General features: G+C 38.0%; 1 protein-coding gene across 1 annotated transcript in view; it reads left to right on the top strand.

Annotated features, from left to right (window-relative positions):
* St8sia6 (ST8 alpha-N-acetyl-neuraminide alpha-2,8-sialyltransferase 6) overlaps positions 1-15,778 on the top strand; it is a 138,274-nt gene that overhangs the window by 84,071 nt on the left and 38,425 nt on the right. The window contains exon 4 of the mRNA XM_021156593.1: positions 14,850-14,936. Within this exon, the coding sequence (XP_021012252.1) occupies positions 14,850-14,936 (87 nt within the window). The remainder of the gene's footprint in view (positions 1-14,849; positions 14,937-15,778) is intronic.

Raw genomic sequence — 15,778 nt, 5'->3', positions numbered from 1 at the left:
GTCTTATTTCTAACTCCTCTGTCCTGGCAAAGTCTCAGGTTTATAACCTTGGCATTATTTGTGGATCTTCTCTTCTTATAAAAGCACACCTGTCTTACCATCCAGCTTTCGTGGCCACCACTACAGCACATCCAGAAAACAGGGGATTCTTATCACCACACCCACTTCATCTCCCCTTTAATTATTCTGTCTTTCACTTCTTGCACCCTTAGGGATTCTTAACAAATACAGCAGAGAAACCTTATTCCTTTTAAGCAAGATTAGATATATTTGCTGCTAATACCTTTAATTTCACTCAAAATAAAAGTCAATCTTTTATATAGGCTACAAGAACCTTTTCTTTATAAAACTCATATATATATATATATATACTCATATATATATATATATATGAGTATATATATATATGAGTATATATATATATATGAGTATATATACACTTTTACATGCACATATATATTACATACATATTGTGCACCAATAATAGCAGAACAAAGCCATAGTGTGCTAAGAAAATGATTGTGCATAATCATAATTAATACAATATGTGGTTAGATTTTAACATTAATAATAAGTCACAAAGTTGGAAGTAGATCTATATAGGAAGAATGTTTCTACCCATTGAGAAACACATAATATAAATATGAAGCTGATTTTAGTGTTGAGATGGTAAAATGATTAAGGTCATTAGGATTCATTATTAGATTAAACAATTTCCCCCAAGGCAAGAAAGCTGTAAAGGAATAATGCACAGACAGCAACCTAAAAAGTCATAAAACACACAGCAAACATGTAAAATAGCAGCCTCAAATATAACCATGTAATTCCACTCCATTTAAATGGAGCAGAGATCTTCTAACTGGGATTAAAAGACACCACACAACGTTCTGTTGTCTACAAGAGACATATGTGAAACAGACTGGAAGCAACAGATGGTGTCATCCTAACATCAGTGGTATCAGACAAACTTCACCTTTTTTGGAGAGCAGATCTCCTAATGTAGCTCCAAATAGGCACAAAGTAGTAATCCTCCTACCCCAGCTATCTGACTACTGTGTCCAGAACCACATTAAATGCAACACAGTCTTTTCAAACAAAATAAGTTAATGAATGAAGACAAGGATATCATAACAACCAAGAGAACAATCTCTCTCTCATGATTATATAATAATTACAAATAGTCATCTAATCGCAGAGCAATAAAGTATATGGCACAAACGTTTGCCTAGAGGAATGAGCTTCTATGTTGATACTTAGCATTAATGACACAGACAGAAAAGAAAGGCAATTCAACCATAGTAATTGGAGCTGGACATTGTGGCTCATGTACGTAATAAAGTGACTCGGCACTTTCAAGGCTGAGGCAGGAGAGTTTCTGTGAGTTTGAAGCCAGCCTGGGTTGGATAGTGAATTCTAGGACACTGACTACAGTGTCCCTGTCTCAGAACTGCGCCTTTCTCTCCTGCCAATAGAAACACTCTGATGCTTTCCTTTCACTGGTAGATGGATAAGTCAAGGAGAACTGCATGCTCAAAGAACACTATAAACCAATGAAGTTGAACAGATGCCTGTGAATCCCCAACTATAACCAAATGAACCTCCTCAACATCATGGGAAAAAGTGCCGATAAAAGATCTCTATAAAAGATCGGCAGATTTAAAACAGAAACAATACCGAGTGCACTAGCTAATCCCAGTGGGGTGAGATTCAAAATCAACAGCAGAAAAAAATGATTTTTTTAAATTCACAATATGTGAAAATTAAACAATGCTTTTTTTTTAATACCCAATGTACCCAAGAAGAAATTGATAAAGAAACAAACCATATTTGGTGTGAATGAAAATGAAGACAATAACCCAAATTTATGAAAAATAAGAAATGGCAGGCAAAGGAGCAAAGATTTCTCTTGGAGGATGATATAAGCACTGTACACTTATAACACTGTTGAATATATATGTGAATATAATAAAAATCTTAACTGATACACTTGCATGACTGAATCACATATGCACATTATACCAGGGTTTGGTTTTAACACAGCTTCTAGTTGTAAAACCTGAGTGTCTGAACTTCCAACAAATCTGTGCTGTGTCATGGAAGATTGCTAGTCTTTAAGTGAGGCCCATGATACCAGTTCTTCTTTCTGACCTCTTCTATTGACATTTTTGGTAAATGTCACTTTGACTGTCTTGGTCCTTGGCTGTACCTGTTCACTTTTCCTTCTTCTCTTTTGCCCAGAATCCACACTCCAGATATGAACCCTTTGCCTTTCACATTCCCTTTTCACAACACTTTGCCTTTCACATTGCTTCAAATCTCCCCTCAACCCTTACCTCCTCAAGGGCTTTCCTGGCGGCTCTGCAAGAATTCCCACCCTGTTCTCCTTTCTTTGCCTATCATCTTTCTCATTTTTCTTCAGATTACTTAGTGCATACAAAACCTTTCCATGATACTAATCCCCATCTTTACAGGAGCTACTTCAGTCATCTCCTATTACAATACAAACATCACGAGAGCATGGATCTTTTTATGCTTAGTTTCCTGTATTAAGGATGCTCGGAACAGTGACTAATCCACAGCAAGTGCTCAGCAAATATTTATCCTATAAATATTTGAAAATAAAATGATAAGAACCGTGTGTGTATATATACATATATGTGGTGAACAGATGATGTAATAGATACAGATGGGAAGGGTCACCTCTGCTGCTGTGACTCAGATGAATGTGAAAGGCAAAGGGTTGCTAGTCACTCACACAGGGCTGAAAAATCTTATCTGATACTCCAGCCACTCTGGCTTCTTGACTGTTGTAGCTCACACTTCCTCCACTATGGTGCTCAAAAGATAGGAAATGCTATATCTTATTGATTCTCTTAGACAATATATAAGATGTTTCTACCATTTGACATCATACAATTGCTAGCCTGCTGGTTTCAGCTCTGGATACCCACTTAAATATCTGTAAATTCCTTTCTACAAGCTTGAAAAGTAGGGCATCATTTTTTTTCATCTTCCAAAATCTGATAGTAGTCCTATTTTTAAGAGTAAATATGAAAATCTTAAATAGGCTGCTCATTCTTTGCTTCTTTTTTCTTCATATCCTGGTGAGGTATTTGCATATTGCAGATATCTCTGCAGAAGGAACTCATCCCAGAGACTGAAGATTACACTTCACTCTACTCTGTGAGGTTCTGAGTTATTTTTACATTGTATCAAAAAAAATTTTCACTGAAGCAAAATTCAGCTGTTCCTAAGTAATACTGAGAAATACCCCTGTGAGCTTGGATTCCTCTTCTGGAATCTTTGCTGTCCATCCATCCAGAGGTAGTCTCTATTATTCTACCTTTTATATTGCTCCTGGAGGCTGGCTTCATTGCACTGACTACATTAGATGGTATTTTAGTTAGGGTCAGCCAAGGAATAAATAGCAAGAAGCAGAGAAAGTAGGAGGATTTGACATAATCTCAGGTCATCTGGAAAAAACATCTCCATCAAATTGATCTATAGGCAACTGAAGGCCATTTTCGTAATGAATGATTGATGTGATTAGTGTGTGAAAACCCAGTCCATTGTGGACAGTGACCCCTGGGCAGGTTGTCCTAGGTGCTTTAAGAAAACAGGCTCAGCAAGATCCTGGGAGTAAGCCAGCCACCAATGTTTCTCCATGACTTTTGCTTCAATTCCTGCCACCAGGTTCTTGCCCCAGTTCCTGCCCTGAGTTTGTGAAATGATGAACTACAAAAGTGTGAGCTGAAAAAAAACCTTTACTCCCCAAAATGCTTTGATCATGGTGTTTATCACAAACCAAGACAAGCCATCTTCAGAAAGAGCCACTGTCTGTAACTCTTTCTGGGGACATATGGGTATGAAATGTTAACAGCTTTCTTGGTCTACCTCTGTCCTAGCCCTACTGTGCATCGCCAATTAGGGTAGCATTATTACACCCTCCCCACAAGAAGGAACATTCCCTTTAGTTTGCCAGTCCCAGATTTTAGCATTACCTCCCATGTATCTACATAGTAAATAAAGAAACCCCTAAACTTTAATTTCCTAGGACAGAGAAAACATTCTTTCACTGATAAAAAATGATTATCAGACATTTTCAAATGCGGTGATAGAGTGCCTTGGATACTTCACCAGGGCTGGAAACAAGTACTTTTAGAGTCAAGCCATGAAGCTTGCCTGTATTATTTGCTTAACTTGTCAGAGAAACGTTAAGAGGTAAGGGGATAATACAAGTTTGGACACTTCCCTTCCATGTCGGTTGGCAATATGCACAGCATTCTAATTGGATATTGGCATCGTACAGAGTGGAAAAGCCATGTAAATTGAAGTCTTTCTTTATGGATAAAGGTATATGAAATCACAGTGCACTTGCATGGTTCCACTCATACAGTATGCATGTTTCTCATTTACCTTCCATGCACTCATAAATAATGCTTTTAAAAACTTTCAGTACAAATGATTAATGAGTGGACTAAAAATCTTACAACAGTGTATTAATTTGGAAGTTATTTCTGCATGTATTTATATGTATGTGTACATGTTTATGTGCATGTGTCAGGAAGTGTTCATACAGAGGCTAGAAGTCAACATTCTATGTCCTCCTCCATCAGCCTCTATCTTATTATTTTGAGACAGAGTCTCTCATGGATCCTAGAGCTCACTGATTAGACAGGGATCCTCCTATTTCTACCTCCCTGGCACTGGGATTGCAGGTGTGCTGCCATCCCTAGCTTTTATATGGGCTCTGCAGATCAAACACAGGTCTTCGTGCTTGGGTACCAAACAATTTACATACTAGTCATGTTTCTAGACCTACAGGTGTTATTTCATGCAGACTGGGCTCTGGTAATGACTGTGAATTATTTTGAGCCAAATAGCATCATGCAGAAACTGACATGATAGTACTGAGCTGTCCCTACCCATTTCAATGGGCAGCATAGGTTAACCTCATGATAGTACTGAGCTATCCCTACAGTGAGCAAGGTAGGTTAGCCTGACACATGAAAAGACACTATAAGAAATTAAATGAGACACATAGATGACTGAACAGCACTAATAAATGAATATCCCCAGGATAACTTCAAGGCACCTAGTAAGTGCCCAATAAATATTTAATGCTTCAATTAATTACCCATAAATTAAAGCATTTTAAAGGCCCAATTTTATCTTAATTGACATAAAACTAGTCACAGCATGTGGATATTCATCTTCAAAGAGACATTTCTTGAAAAAATACTAAGACATTTAATATGATATTTATTTAATATCACTTACTCTTATTTAGAATGTGTTTCATTTTGAGAGTTATTAATGATGACTTAAGTAGATAGTATTTATTCTATTGAAACAACTTGCTACATTATTTAGTGTGATTTACTGTGCGTCTTGGGACCAGAAAATGTTTCTGGTGAGATTAATTTTCAGTTTCATTATAAAGTAGATGAGATATGGCATGATATATTAGAAAGAGAGATGGGATGTAAACCCAGAGTCATGAGCTTAATTCTTAGCTCACCCACTTACAGTGAAATACCGGACAAGCTGTTTACCTCCGCAGACATCTGAGCTTTGTTTTCTGTAAAAATGGAAACCACAGAGCTGCTTTTCAGGACTTTAGTGCAGCATTTCTACTTTCTAAACTGAAAACCCACTATAAAGTCATAGACGGTTCCATGAAGCTACTTTTTCTGCAAAATGAGATACACTATGATTGGCATCTTTCAATATTGAGTTAAATTTGAGCCAGCTCCAATTTAACAAAAGGTTTGCATCACAAAGAGCAAAATGTTTTGAATACTGTCTTAGTTGGGGCTTTATTGTTATGAAGAGATGCTGTGACCACAGCAACTGTTATAAAGGAAAACATTTAATTAGGATAGCTTACAGTTTGGAGGTTTAGCCCATTGTCGTCATGGCAGGAAGCATGATGGCATGCATGCAGACATGGCGCTGGAGAGGAGCTGTGAGTTCTACATCTGGATCCTCGGGCAGCAGAAGGACGGAGTGACACTGAGTGTGGCCTGCGCATTTGAAATCTCAAAGCCCACCCCAATGACACACTTCCTTCAGATACACAGGTTTCTGCCATACCTTTATTTTAGCAATAACTGGCAACTTGATATGGAGGCAGGAAGGTTTTTAAAATGCTTCACAGATTGCTTTTTTTAATAAACCCGAGTAAAATGTAATTAACTCAAGAGAATTTACACCTCATCTTAGTAGACACAAAATCACCTTTAATATCCCAGGGTTATGATCACCATTTGGGTCTTTTTTAGGGTAGTTTTGCTTAATGGAGTCTTTGGACAACCCTGAATCAATTTGCTTGGTGAAGTAGGTATAGCCACGCCTGGCTTCCTTGGCATGGCTCTGAAAGGCTCAAACTACAAAGAAAGTGAATGATTGTTAGTTAGCCTAACATTACACAATTGGGAGGAAGTGTAAGAAATAGGGCAAACTTGGCCACACAGAGCAGAGACACGCCCCCTTTTTTCACATTTGCCAATTCCTGTAATGTAAATGCTCCCACACTAGTCCATTTCCAGCCATCAGTTGTTTAACAGCCTTTTCATTCTAAAACTTAAATCATATGATCTACCTCCAGTTAGTGAGAGACTACAGAGGCAGGGAAAAGAGACTGTCCATAGTCACCCTACATCAACAATGAGCCCCAAGAAAGATTACTTACCAGCAGTTCCAAATGCCAGACCAGCTGATGTAGACATCATGAGCTGAATGGGGAATGTCCCCAACAGGCTTACATGTTTAAACATTTGGTCCCTGGATGGAAGTTTTGGAGCCTTTGGGACATTTTGGCTTTCTTGCTATGTCTTCTTTGTTTCCGAGTTCACTGAGAGATGCACAAGCTGTTCTACCAAATGTTTTTGCTGTCATGAATGCTTTGATGTTCTTTGTGGCATAATGGACTAGTTCTCTCTGAAACCATGAGCACACATAAATGCTATCTCCTGTAAGTTGTTCTGGCCAGGTATTTTGTCACATGGAAAAAGAATTTCCTGTATTCTCCAGTTGCTAGAGGTTAGATCCCTACTGCATAGCAGCAGAAATGACTCCTCCATTTGCTGTGTGAAGAGTTGAGCACATACTATAATGGTCGTTTGGAGTTCCAAAAGGAAGCTACATTCAGTTAATGCACGAGAGACTTATGGATCAGACAAGTCAGTGAAAGTCAGTACTAGGGACATTATTAAGTAGAAATCATAAAGTGTGAGACCAGGAAATGTTGCTTTGAGCTTCTTCAGCGTACTTGATTGCCTTGTATCCCTAAGACATACTGATGGCTGGGCGTGGTGTTGCATGCCTTTAATCCCAGAACAGAGGCAGGCAGATTTGACAAACCTGAATCAGTTTGCTTGGTGAAGTAGGTATAGCCACGCCTGGCTTCCTTGGCATGGTCTACAGAGTGAGTTCCAGGACAGCCAGGGCTACACAGAGAAACCCTGTCTCTAAAAACAAAACAAAACAAAACAAAACAAAACAATACTGATGTTCTCATTGCCTTAGGAAGCAAGTGTTTAAATACAAATGTTAAAAAAACGATGTGAGGGGGCCATTGAGAAACATTGGTCAAGGTCATCCAACAACTCATGAGAGCCATCACTAGTTGTCCATGGAACATTAAAAATCTTATCATTTAAAATATATTCCAAGTTCATGAAAAAAAAAAAAAAAAACCTCTTAATTGTAGATATTTGATCCAAAACAAGGTCTGATAGAGCACTGTATATTGTTCTCTATTGTCACAGGAATAAAACAGTTCTTAACATTTTTACTTTATTACTGTGCATATGGTATTTGTGGATATGTACAGATACACAAGTTATGGCATGCATGTGTAATCAGAGAACAACTTCATGGAACCATTTCTCTCCTCCCACCTTACATGTATTCTATGGAACAAACTCAGGCCACCAGGCTTGTAGAACAAGTGTCTTCACCTAACGAGCCATCTCTACAAGTACCTCAAACTATAATTGTAGATCAGTTATGAACCCCATAAAGAGTTTTAAAGGAGTGAGTAAGGTTATGAATGCCCCAACCTAAGTGTACATTTTGAAAAATCTTTGTATACACGTACATCATGACGGTAATGGAGGTTCTGAACCTGTGAATAACCTGCAGTTTTCTGGGCCATTTTTTAATCCATCCCTCTCTTCTGTGGCTTCTCCACCTCTTCATACCAACCCCATCCCCAGGTGACTGCTGAATTACTTTGTTGTCTTGGTCAAGCTTGCATGTTTCCAGTGTAATCTGTGCCAAGACTCTTTTTGTATCTGTTTTCTTTCCTTTGTTATAATCATTCTGAGATCTGATGTCTGTCTATAGTCTACCACAATGACAGTTCATTCCTTTGTACTGCTGAACAAAAGCAACATTCTCCATTAAGATGTAGATAAAACAATTCTCTGTTGCTCTTTCAGATTACATTGGGTTATTTTCAATTTTTTTTTGGTCTGAAACAAATAAAGTTGATTTTGTCGATTGTGTTTTGGTCTTTGTTGTGAATGTGTGTTTGTGTCTCTTGAATATTAAAATACTCTAGGAAAATGATGACAGGGTTTTCATGCTATGTATGTGTTTAACTTTTGAAGGAACTGCAAAACCGTTTACTAACATAGTCATCTATTTTACATCCCACAAGAAGCATGAGCGTTCTAGTTGCTCTGTGCTCACCCAACTTTTTATGTCCATATTTTCAATCATAGCCATTTTGTTGATTGCTGTGGTCTATCATTGTGATTTTAATTTGGATTTCCTAAAAGCTAACATTCTCTTCATATGTTGTTTCATCGCTGTCTATTAACTTTGCTAAAGTGTCAATTCAAACCTTTGGCACAATTTGATACGCTTATTTGTCTCATCATGAGTTCTGAGGGTTCACTGTACATCCTGGTTCCTGTGTGTGCTGTGTACATGGTTCCCTCAATTTATGCCTTTTAAATTTTTCTTTGTAATGTTTTCTAAAAATAGTATTTTATTTGATATTTAATTTATAGATTTCTTCTTTAGTGTACATACTATGTGTAAAACCCACTAACCTGGGTCTGGGGAGATAACTCAGTGGATAAAACATTTACTCTGTGAATCCAGATCCCAAAACACACACTAAAAAGGCAAGAAAGGCAACCCAAGCCTGTTATTCCTGTGCTAGGGATGAGAACAGGATGATGCAGGGCCTTGCTGCTCAGCCAGTCTAGCAGAAAGAATAAGCCCCAAGTTCAGTGAGACTCTGTCCCAAAAATGAATGAATGAATAAATAAATAAGGTGGAAAGTGACTTTGAAAACACCTGAAGTAGAATTATGGCTTCTGTACATATACTCATAGACAAGCACACCTACCCACAAGCATGTACATGTATACCACATACACAGCACATGCACACATACATACACACAGAGTATATGCACACACACTCATATTACATACACACACGAACCACATACACACACAGACATGCACACACACATACACATACAGAGGTACCACAAAGTTTTTTTTTTCTCACACAGCTCTTATATTTAGATTAACAAACCATTTAGAGTTAATATTTGTATTTTGGGCAAGATGAGAGTTGATGGTTGTTGTTGGTATAACCATCCAGTTGTTGAAGCAGTCATTGTTGAAAAGATTCTTTTTCCATTTGCACTATGCACTGCCTTGTTCAACATCCTTATTTCTAGATTTTCTATTCTTTGGATAATTGATTTTTCTGTCCAGACTGAAATAAGACACCACCTGATTATGGAGCAATCCACTACATCCTAAATGTGGGCAGGACCACTCAGCTTTGCTATTAGTTTTCTGATTCTGCAGGCTAGGTTTAATCTCTCAGTTTCTATAGAAACTTTAGACCCGCCTTTTTAAATTTTGTCAACAGGATCTTACTATACACCCCTGACTATCCTCAAACATGCCACATAATCCAGAAAGGCCTTAGACTCGGGGGTCTTCGGCCTCTTCTCTCTCGCATGCTATAACTAGTTCTAATTTATTTTAAGAAATAACATAACACTGATATATTTTTTACTTAATTTCACCAAATTTCTAAGTAAAGTTGAAATTTGACAGTCTTGAGTTTTCTGACTAAAGGACATGAGATATGGCTCCATTTGCTTCTTCAATTTCTCTTTACAATGTCTTGTACTTTTCTATGCATATTCCATGGTTTTTAATGTTCATCCACAGGAATATTGCTAGTCCTAGTTCTGATTATTTCAGGCTGTTGTACCAGAAAGTAAATGTTATTAATTTTACTTCCAGTTATCGCTTCTAATGTAACTGATTAAGTGTGCTGGGTTTGTAACTTTCAGATTTGCTGTTATTCATTTTAACAGTTTTTCTGTAGATCCAGTAGATGATCGTGTCATCTCTGGGTGGAGACAATTCTACTTCCTTCTTTCCAGGCAGGGCGCCCTTGCTTCTCTCTCTTGTCTTATTGTACTGGTTGCTCCTCCAATGCAGTGGACGACAGCTGGAGAGAGTGTCATCCTTCCATGTTCTTCACCTTGGAACTTTGGCCATGAAGTATCATCTCAGCCATAGACTCTTTTTGTGAGCTCTTATCATCGAACTGTGAAAATTCTGATTTTTTTTAAACTGTTGAAAATATTGTGGGGGTTGAATGTTAGGCAGGGCTGAGTGCTGATTTTATTCTCATGTGTTAAAATGATGACTGGTTCTTCTTAACTATTACATTAATCTAGTGAGTTGCACTGGTCGCTAATCTCACCCCCAACCTTGCATTCCCAATACATAGCCCCACCTGTTCATGGAATCTTCTCTTTTGTGTAGCACTGGATTTAATTCTTGAACAATTTTGTATGTATAAAACAATATTTTTACTTGGACTTTGAGATCAGGGAAACACTGTTCTTATAGAGTAAGTTAGGAGCTAACCAGCCCTTCAGGTTTCTGGAAGTTTGTATTAGCAGTCCTAAAATGTTTGCTAAAATCAACAAAGCTGTTTGTGTACAGTTTTAAAATAGCAGTGACATATTCATGAACTACTTTTCCTTGAGTGGGTTTTGGTGGTTTTACCTTTTCTCAAATACATCCATTGCATTTAAGAAAGCCAAATTGTTGCTGATCCATTATTACATCATTAGGGCAGTCACTCTCCAGGCTCTCATTCTCCACCGCCCCCAGTTGTATCTTCTGTCACTCTTCCTTGGCCAGGGTAGCAACAGGTTCATGTTTTATTTCTGATTTTACTCTATTTTCACAATAGTCCTTGATCATTAATATTGATTTTATATGGTGATGTTTTTTTGGTTTGAATTCTACTGTGACTATAGTCAGTCAAACTTTGTTTTCATTATCTCTACTGTGATCATCATTCTACTGTTTCTTTTACACACTTCCTTGTTTAGATGATGTTGGCTTCTAAAGACTTTGGTCCATCATTCTCTGCCTTCTGATGGGCATATCTATGTCATTATATTTAATGTTATAGTTCATATAGTTGTGTTTACTCCACCTCTTACTATTTGCTTTAGATTTGCCTGTTCTTTGCTTTTTTTCCCCCTTCCTCCTCTTACTTTGAGTATTTTTATGATTACATATGTGTGGCTTTCCTTGTTTCTCACTAGTTACTTTAGATAGAGCAAACATCTCTTTTCTTACTGCAGTCTGCCTTCAAATGCTTTATAAATCCTAGGTTCCAGCTTCTACCACACAACGGTTCAAATTGTTACACAATTTGTTTCATAATTGCGATTATATTTATTTTACAAATGCTGTAACCATTTCTATTTCTATCTTTACTTTAAACTGTCAATCTTTTCTTTGCTTTTTTTTTATTTAAAAAACGTGTGTTGGTGAATTATGGGGGTGGGGATAGGGGGTGTGCATATGCCAGAGGACAGAGGTCAGTGTTGGATATCATCATGAGGAAGATTGTCCGCCTCCTTTGAGATGGGTTCTCTCATGAATTTGGTCTCACCTGAAAGACTGGATTGTCTGGTCAGCAAGCCCCAAGGCCTCTCCTGTCTTCACATTCCTGCCAGAATTACAAACATATGTGCCATCTTGTCATTTTTACCAGGGTTCTGGGAATCAAACTCAGGTCTGCATGCTTGCCAAGCAAACTCTGTACTGACTGAGCTATCTTCTAAGCCCAGGGGCCTTTTAAAGAAATATAGGAAAGAAAGGACCTGGTTCCTGTGTGTTGCTGTGTATTTCTATATTCTGTTTCTGGAGCTCTTCATTACACTCACTCTGTCAACCCAGACACCATTTGCTTTCATTGCTGTTTTGCCTGGACACTCCCTCTGACATTGCTGCTGACAATGTCATTATTTTTTACCTTCATTTTTTAAAGGATTTTTCCTAGTATAGAATTCTAGAATGACCTTTCCCCCAGCCCCATTCTGCAGTTTATGTCATTAGCCCCCTGCCTTTCAACTCTAACAAGAAGCACATTGCAGGCTATTGCTTCTTTGTGCATAATGTGTTTTATTTCATTCCACTTAAGGTTTTGCTATTTGCTGCCACTAAGAATTCATTCAGGTGTTGTCATTTTTTTCATGTTTCTTGTGCTTTGTGTTTGTTGGCCTTCTCAGGTCTTCGACTTACAGTTTTCATTAGCTTTGGTGATAGATCCCATCAGACTTCAAAGATGTTTTCCTCTCTCTTATGAGGACTGTAATTCTTTTTTTGTTGTTGTTGTTGTTTTTAAATTATTTTATTAACAAGTTTTTGAATCAAGAAGAGACCACAAATTTCTTAAGTTCCTCCCACCTTCTACACTCTACAGGAGGACTGTAATTCTACACATATCAAACCACTTGAGGTTGTCTGCTGCTAATTTTCCTCTTCTTTTAAAAATTCATATTTACTTGATAATAAGTTAAAACAATAAAGTGTCTTACTGTGAAGTTTGGATCAGTTTTACCTTTTGTCCTTGTGCCTCAGCCCCCTGCATACTGAAATCACAGCTTTGTCATACAAGGCTCTGCTTGTTCATATTTCAGTAAGCTCTTCTCTTTTTTTTAATTTTCAATAGTTTTTATTGCTTAATATTCAAGTTGGCTAATCTGAGCCATGCATCATAAAAAAACTTTCATTTTTTCTTATCTTATAAATAGCATGCCAATAAAATTTAAACTCTGGTACATCTACTCTGACAATAAGACAATAACTTCCTATTTCTTTCATCTTCCAGTTATGCTTTATATTGACTTCAAATGCAACTGCAATTCTCATTGGCTTAATTAGATAAGTGCTTGGCCTTCTCTTCCCTTACACTTTCTATTTGGTGAAGTTTAGTGAACAAAAGCTGTTTGCTTACCTTGGCTTGTGGGCTCTTGTTTGTACATTGATCTGATTGTCTTAATAACACTCTGACAAAATTGAAAGCCATGTCTTGGTAATTAGTTACACTTCTCTAGACAGGCAAGATCATATCAGTGCCTCTTTCTTAAGGATCCAGACTTGAGAATGCTTTAGGCAAGTTGTTGGATGGGTATGTTGTTGTTGTTGTTGTTGTTGTTTTCAAATTTAGTTTAAGTCATTTGCAAAAGGTCTTTCATTGTCTTCAATCCTGTAGAGGCAGGCACTGTACTTCAGCCAGGAAATATCTGATCTAGACAGTTTTGGGGTCACAGCATGGAGTTCTAGTGACTAAGATGAGTACAAGACTCATAGAGAAATCTGTCTGAGTCTGCTGTGCTTGGGAACTCTGTGCTCACATCTATTTTGAATCCTTCTGGTGGAAATTCTTTGCTTTGCTTTTAGTATTTACTGTGTTCTTGGGAAATTTATCTGCGTTCATCTGCAGAGTCAGTGGGAAACAAGTTGATTCCAGTGCTAGCACTGTTGGAGGGAGAGAAAACCAAGAGGAAAGAAATCTCAGCTACAAAGGAGTTCTGTGGTTGACCACACCCACCTGTCAGAAATGCTTTGTTACAGATCACCTTACAGAATCTTCCTTGCATTCCCATGGGTAATGTGCCCATTCTCCCAGGCAAGGGTGTGCACTTACCTTTTCCTTCTTCACACACTGGCCAACACATCCCCACCCTCTGTGTGTGTATGTTTCACAGCTTTGATCTTTAATGGCTGCCAACTGATGGCTGAAAGCCTAAAGGAAACTCAAGGTGGGTTTTTTTCCCAATCCAGAGGGATATTTGCATTTCAAATGAAGATGAAACAGCATTCTCTGCTTTAGGAATTAATACTTAATGGTGGAATTTCAGATTGAGAAGGAGCTAAGGGAACGGGGATTTTTGTTCCATGCCTATCCTATCAGACTGTGTCACTCTCTATAGCTTTTTATGCCTGTATGCAGCTTTCTCATTATAGCCCAATCTAGGTTTCTTATGTATTGCAGAAAATTAAAACCAGATGAATGTGGCTGTGTGTGTGTGTGTGTGTGTGTGTGTGTGTGTGTGTGTATGTGTATGTATGTATGTATGTATGTATTATAGAGGGTCCTCACTACATATTCCAATTTTAAGCTATTAATTTAGAATCTGAAAACACCCGTATGTTCATGCTAACCATTTAGAAAGTCTTTATCTGTTGAGTTAAAGTTAATATAAATTTGCTTTTGTGTGCACAAGAGAAAGAGACAGACAGACGGAGAATAGAGACAGAAAAGGAGACACGCAGAGAAAACATGTTCACCGTTTATAATGATGAAAAACACATATTCATAACCCAGCATAATAACAATAGTAATAATAATTTTTAAGCTGCATGTTCCTAGGTATTCAAGAGCAAGTCTGATATTTATTGATTTCTGCTTGATTTCAGAGCTAAAGTGAGGATCTTCTAGAAGTGAGACTTTCCTGGCTAATCATGTTAATATTCAACTCCTAGGTACTCTGAGGATGACTACCTCCAGACCATCACAAGCATACAGAGATGCCCATGGAACCGGCAAGCAGAAGAATATGACAATTTTAGGTAAAACACCGAATTTTCATAAACAATATGTGAAAACATGCTTAATTCCTTTAATTTTTAGGGGAGAAAGGCAGCAAGTTGCTAAAAAAGAAAGTGGAAGGGGCTCACTGTCGATTAGTAAGAACAACTAAACGCTACAAGTTTGTGAAACTACGGTATTCTACTCTAATGGCTGATAGAGACATTCCTAATTTTGCTATGGAATCAACTCCAAAGAAATCCAAGTCCAAAAGAAAGCTTTTATTATGTTGTTTACTGTGAGTTAGATTGATGTCAGCTCTTTGTGTCATTTCCAGTTGCTCAATATTTATCTCGTAAATAAAATGCTGTAGCATCAGGGACATTTGAGAAAGCACAGAAGGAAAGAAGATAATCTCCCATGATGCCTCGCTTTAGAATAAACTTGACTGAGGAGATGGCTTAGGGCTTCAAGTGCTTGCTGTGTAAACATAAGGAGCTTGGTTCCATTGCCTACGGCCCATATCCTAAGGTGGGTGTGGTTCTGCGCACTAACCCCAGCGCTGTGGGAAGTGGAGACAAGAGGGTCATTTAACTTCCTGTTGGATACACATGCACATGTCATGGTTTCCTATAGGACATCCTCTCATATTGACCTTTTTTCCTGTCATTTCAGAGTGAGAGACTCTGTTGTGGTTTTAGTAAGAAGTGTTCTCTACAAATGTACACATTGAGTGCTAGGTTCTCAATGCTCTTGCTGCTTGGTGGGAGAGAGGAGATACTAAGAACTTCAGGAGGGGCCGGGCGTGGTGGCGCACGCCTTTAATCCCAGCACTCCGGAGGCAGAGGCAGGCGGATTTCTGAGTTCGAGGCCAGCCTGGTCT

The sequence above is a fragment of the Mus caroli genome, chromosome 2 (assembly GCF_900094665.2).
Source record: "Mus caroli chromosome 2, CAROLI_EIJ_v1.1, whole genome shotgun sequence".
NCBI classification, from domain to species: domain Eukaryota; kingdom Metazoa; phylum Chordata; class Mammalia; order Rodentia; family Muridae; genus Mus; species Mus caroli.
Note: the sequence above shows the minus strand (reverse complement) of the source record. Positions and strands in the feature narration are given on the sequence as shown.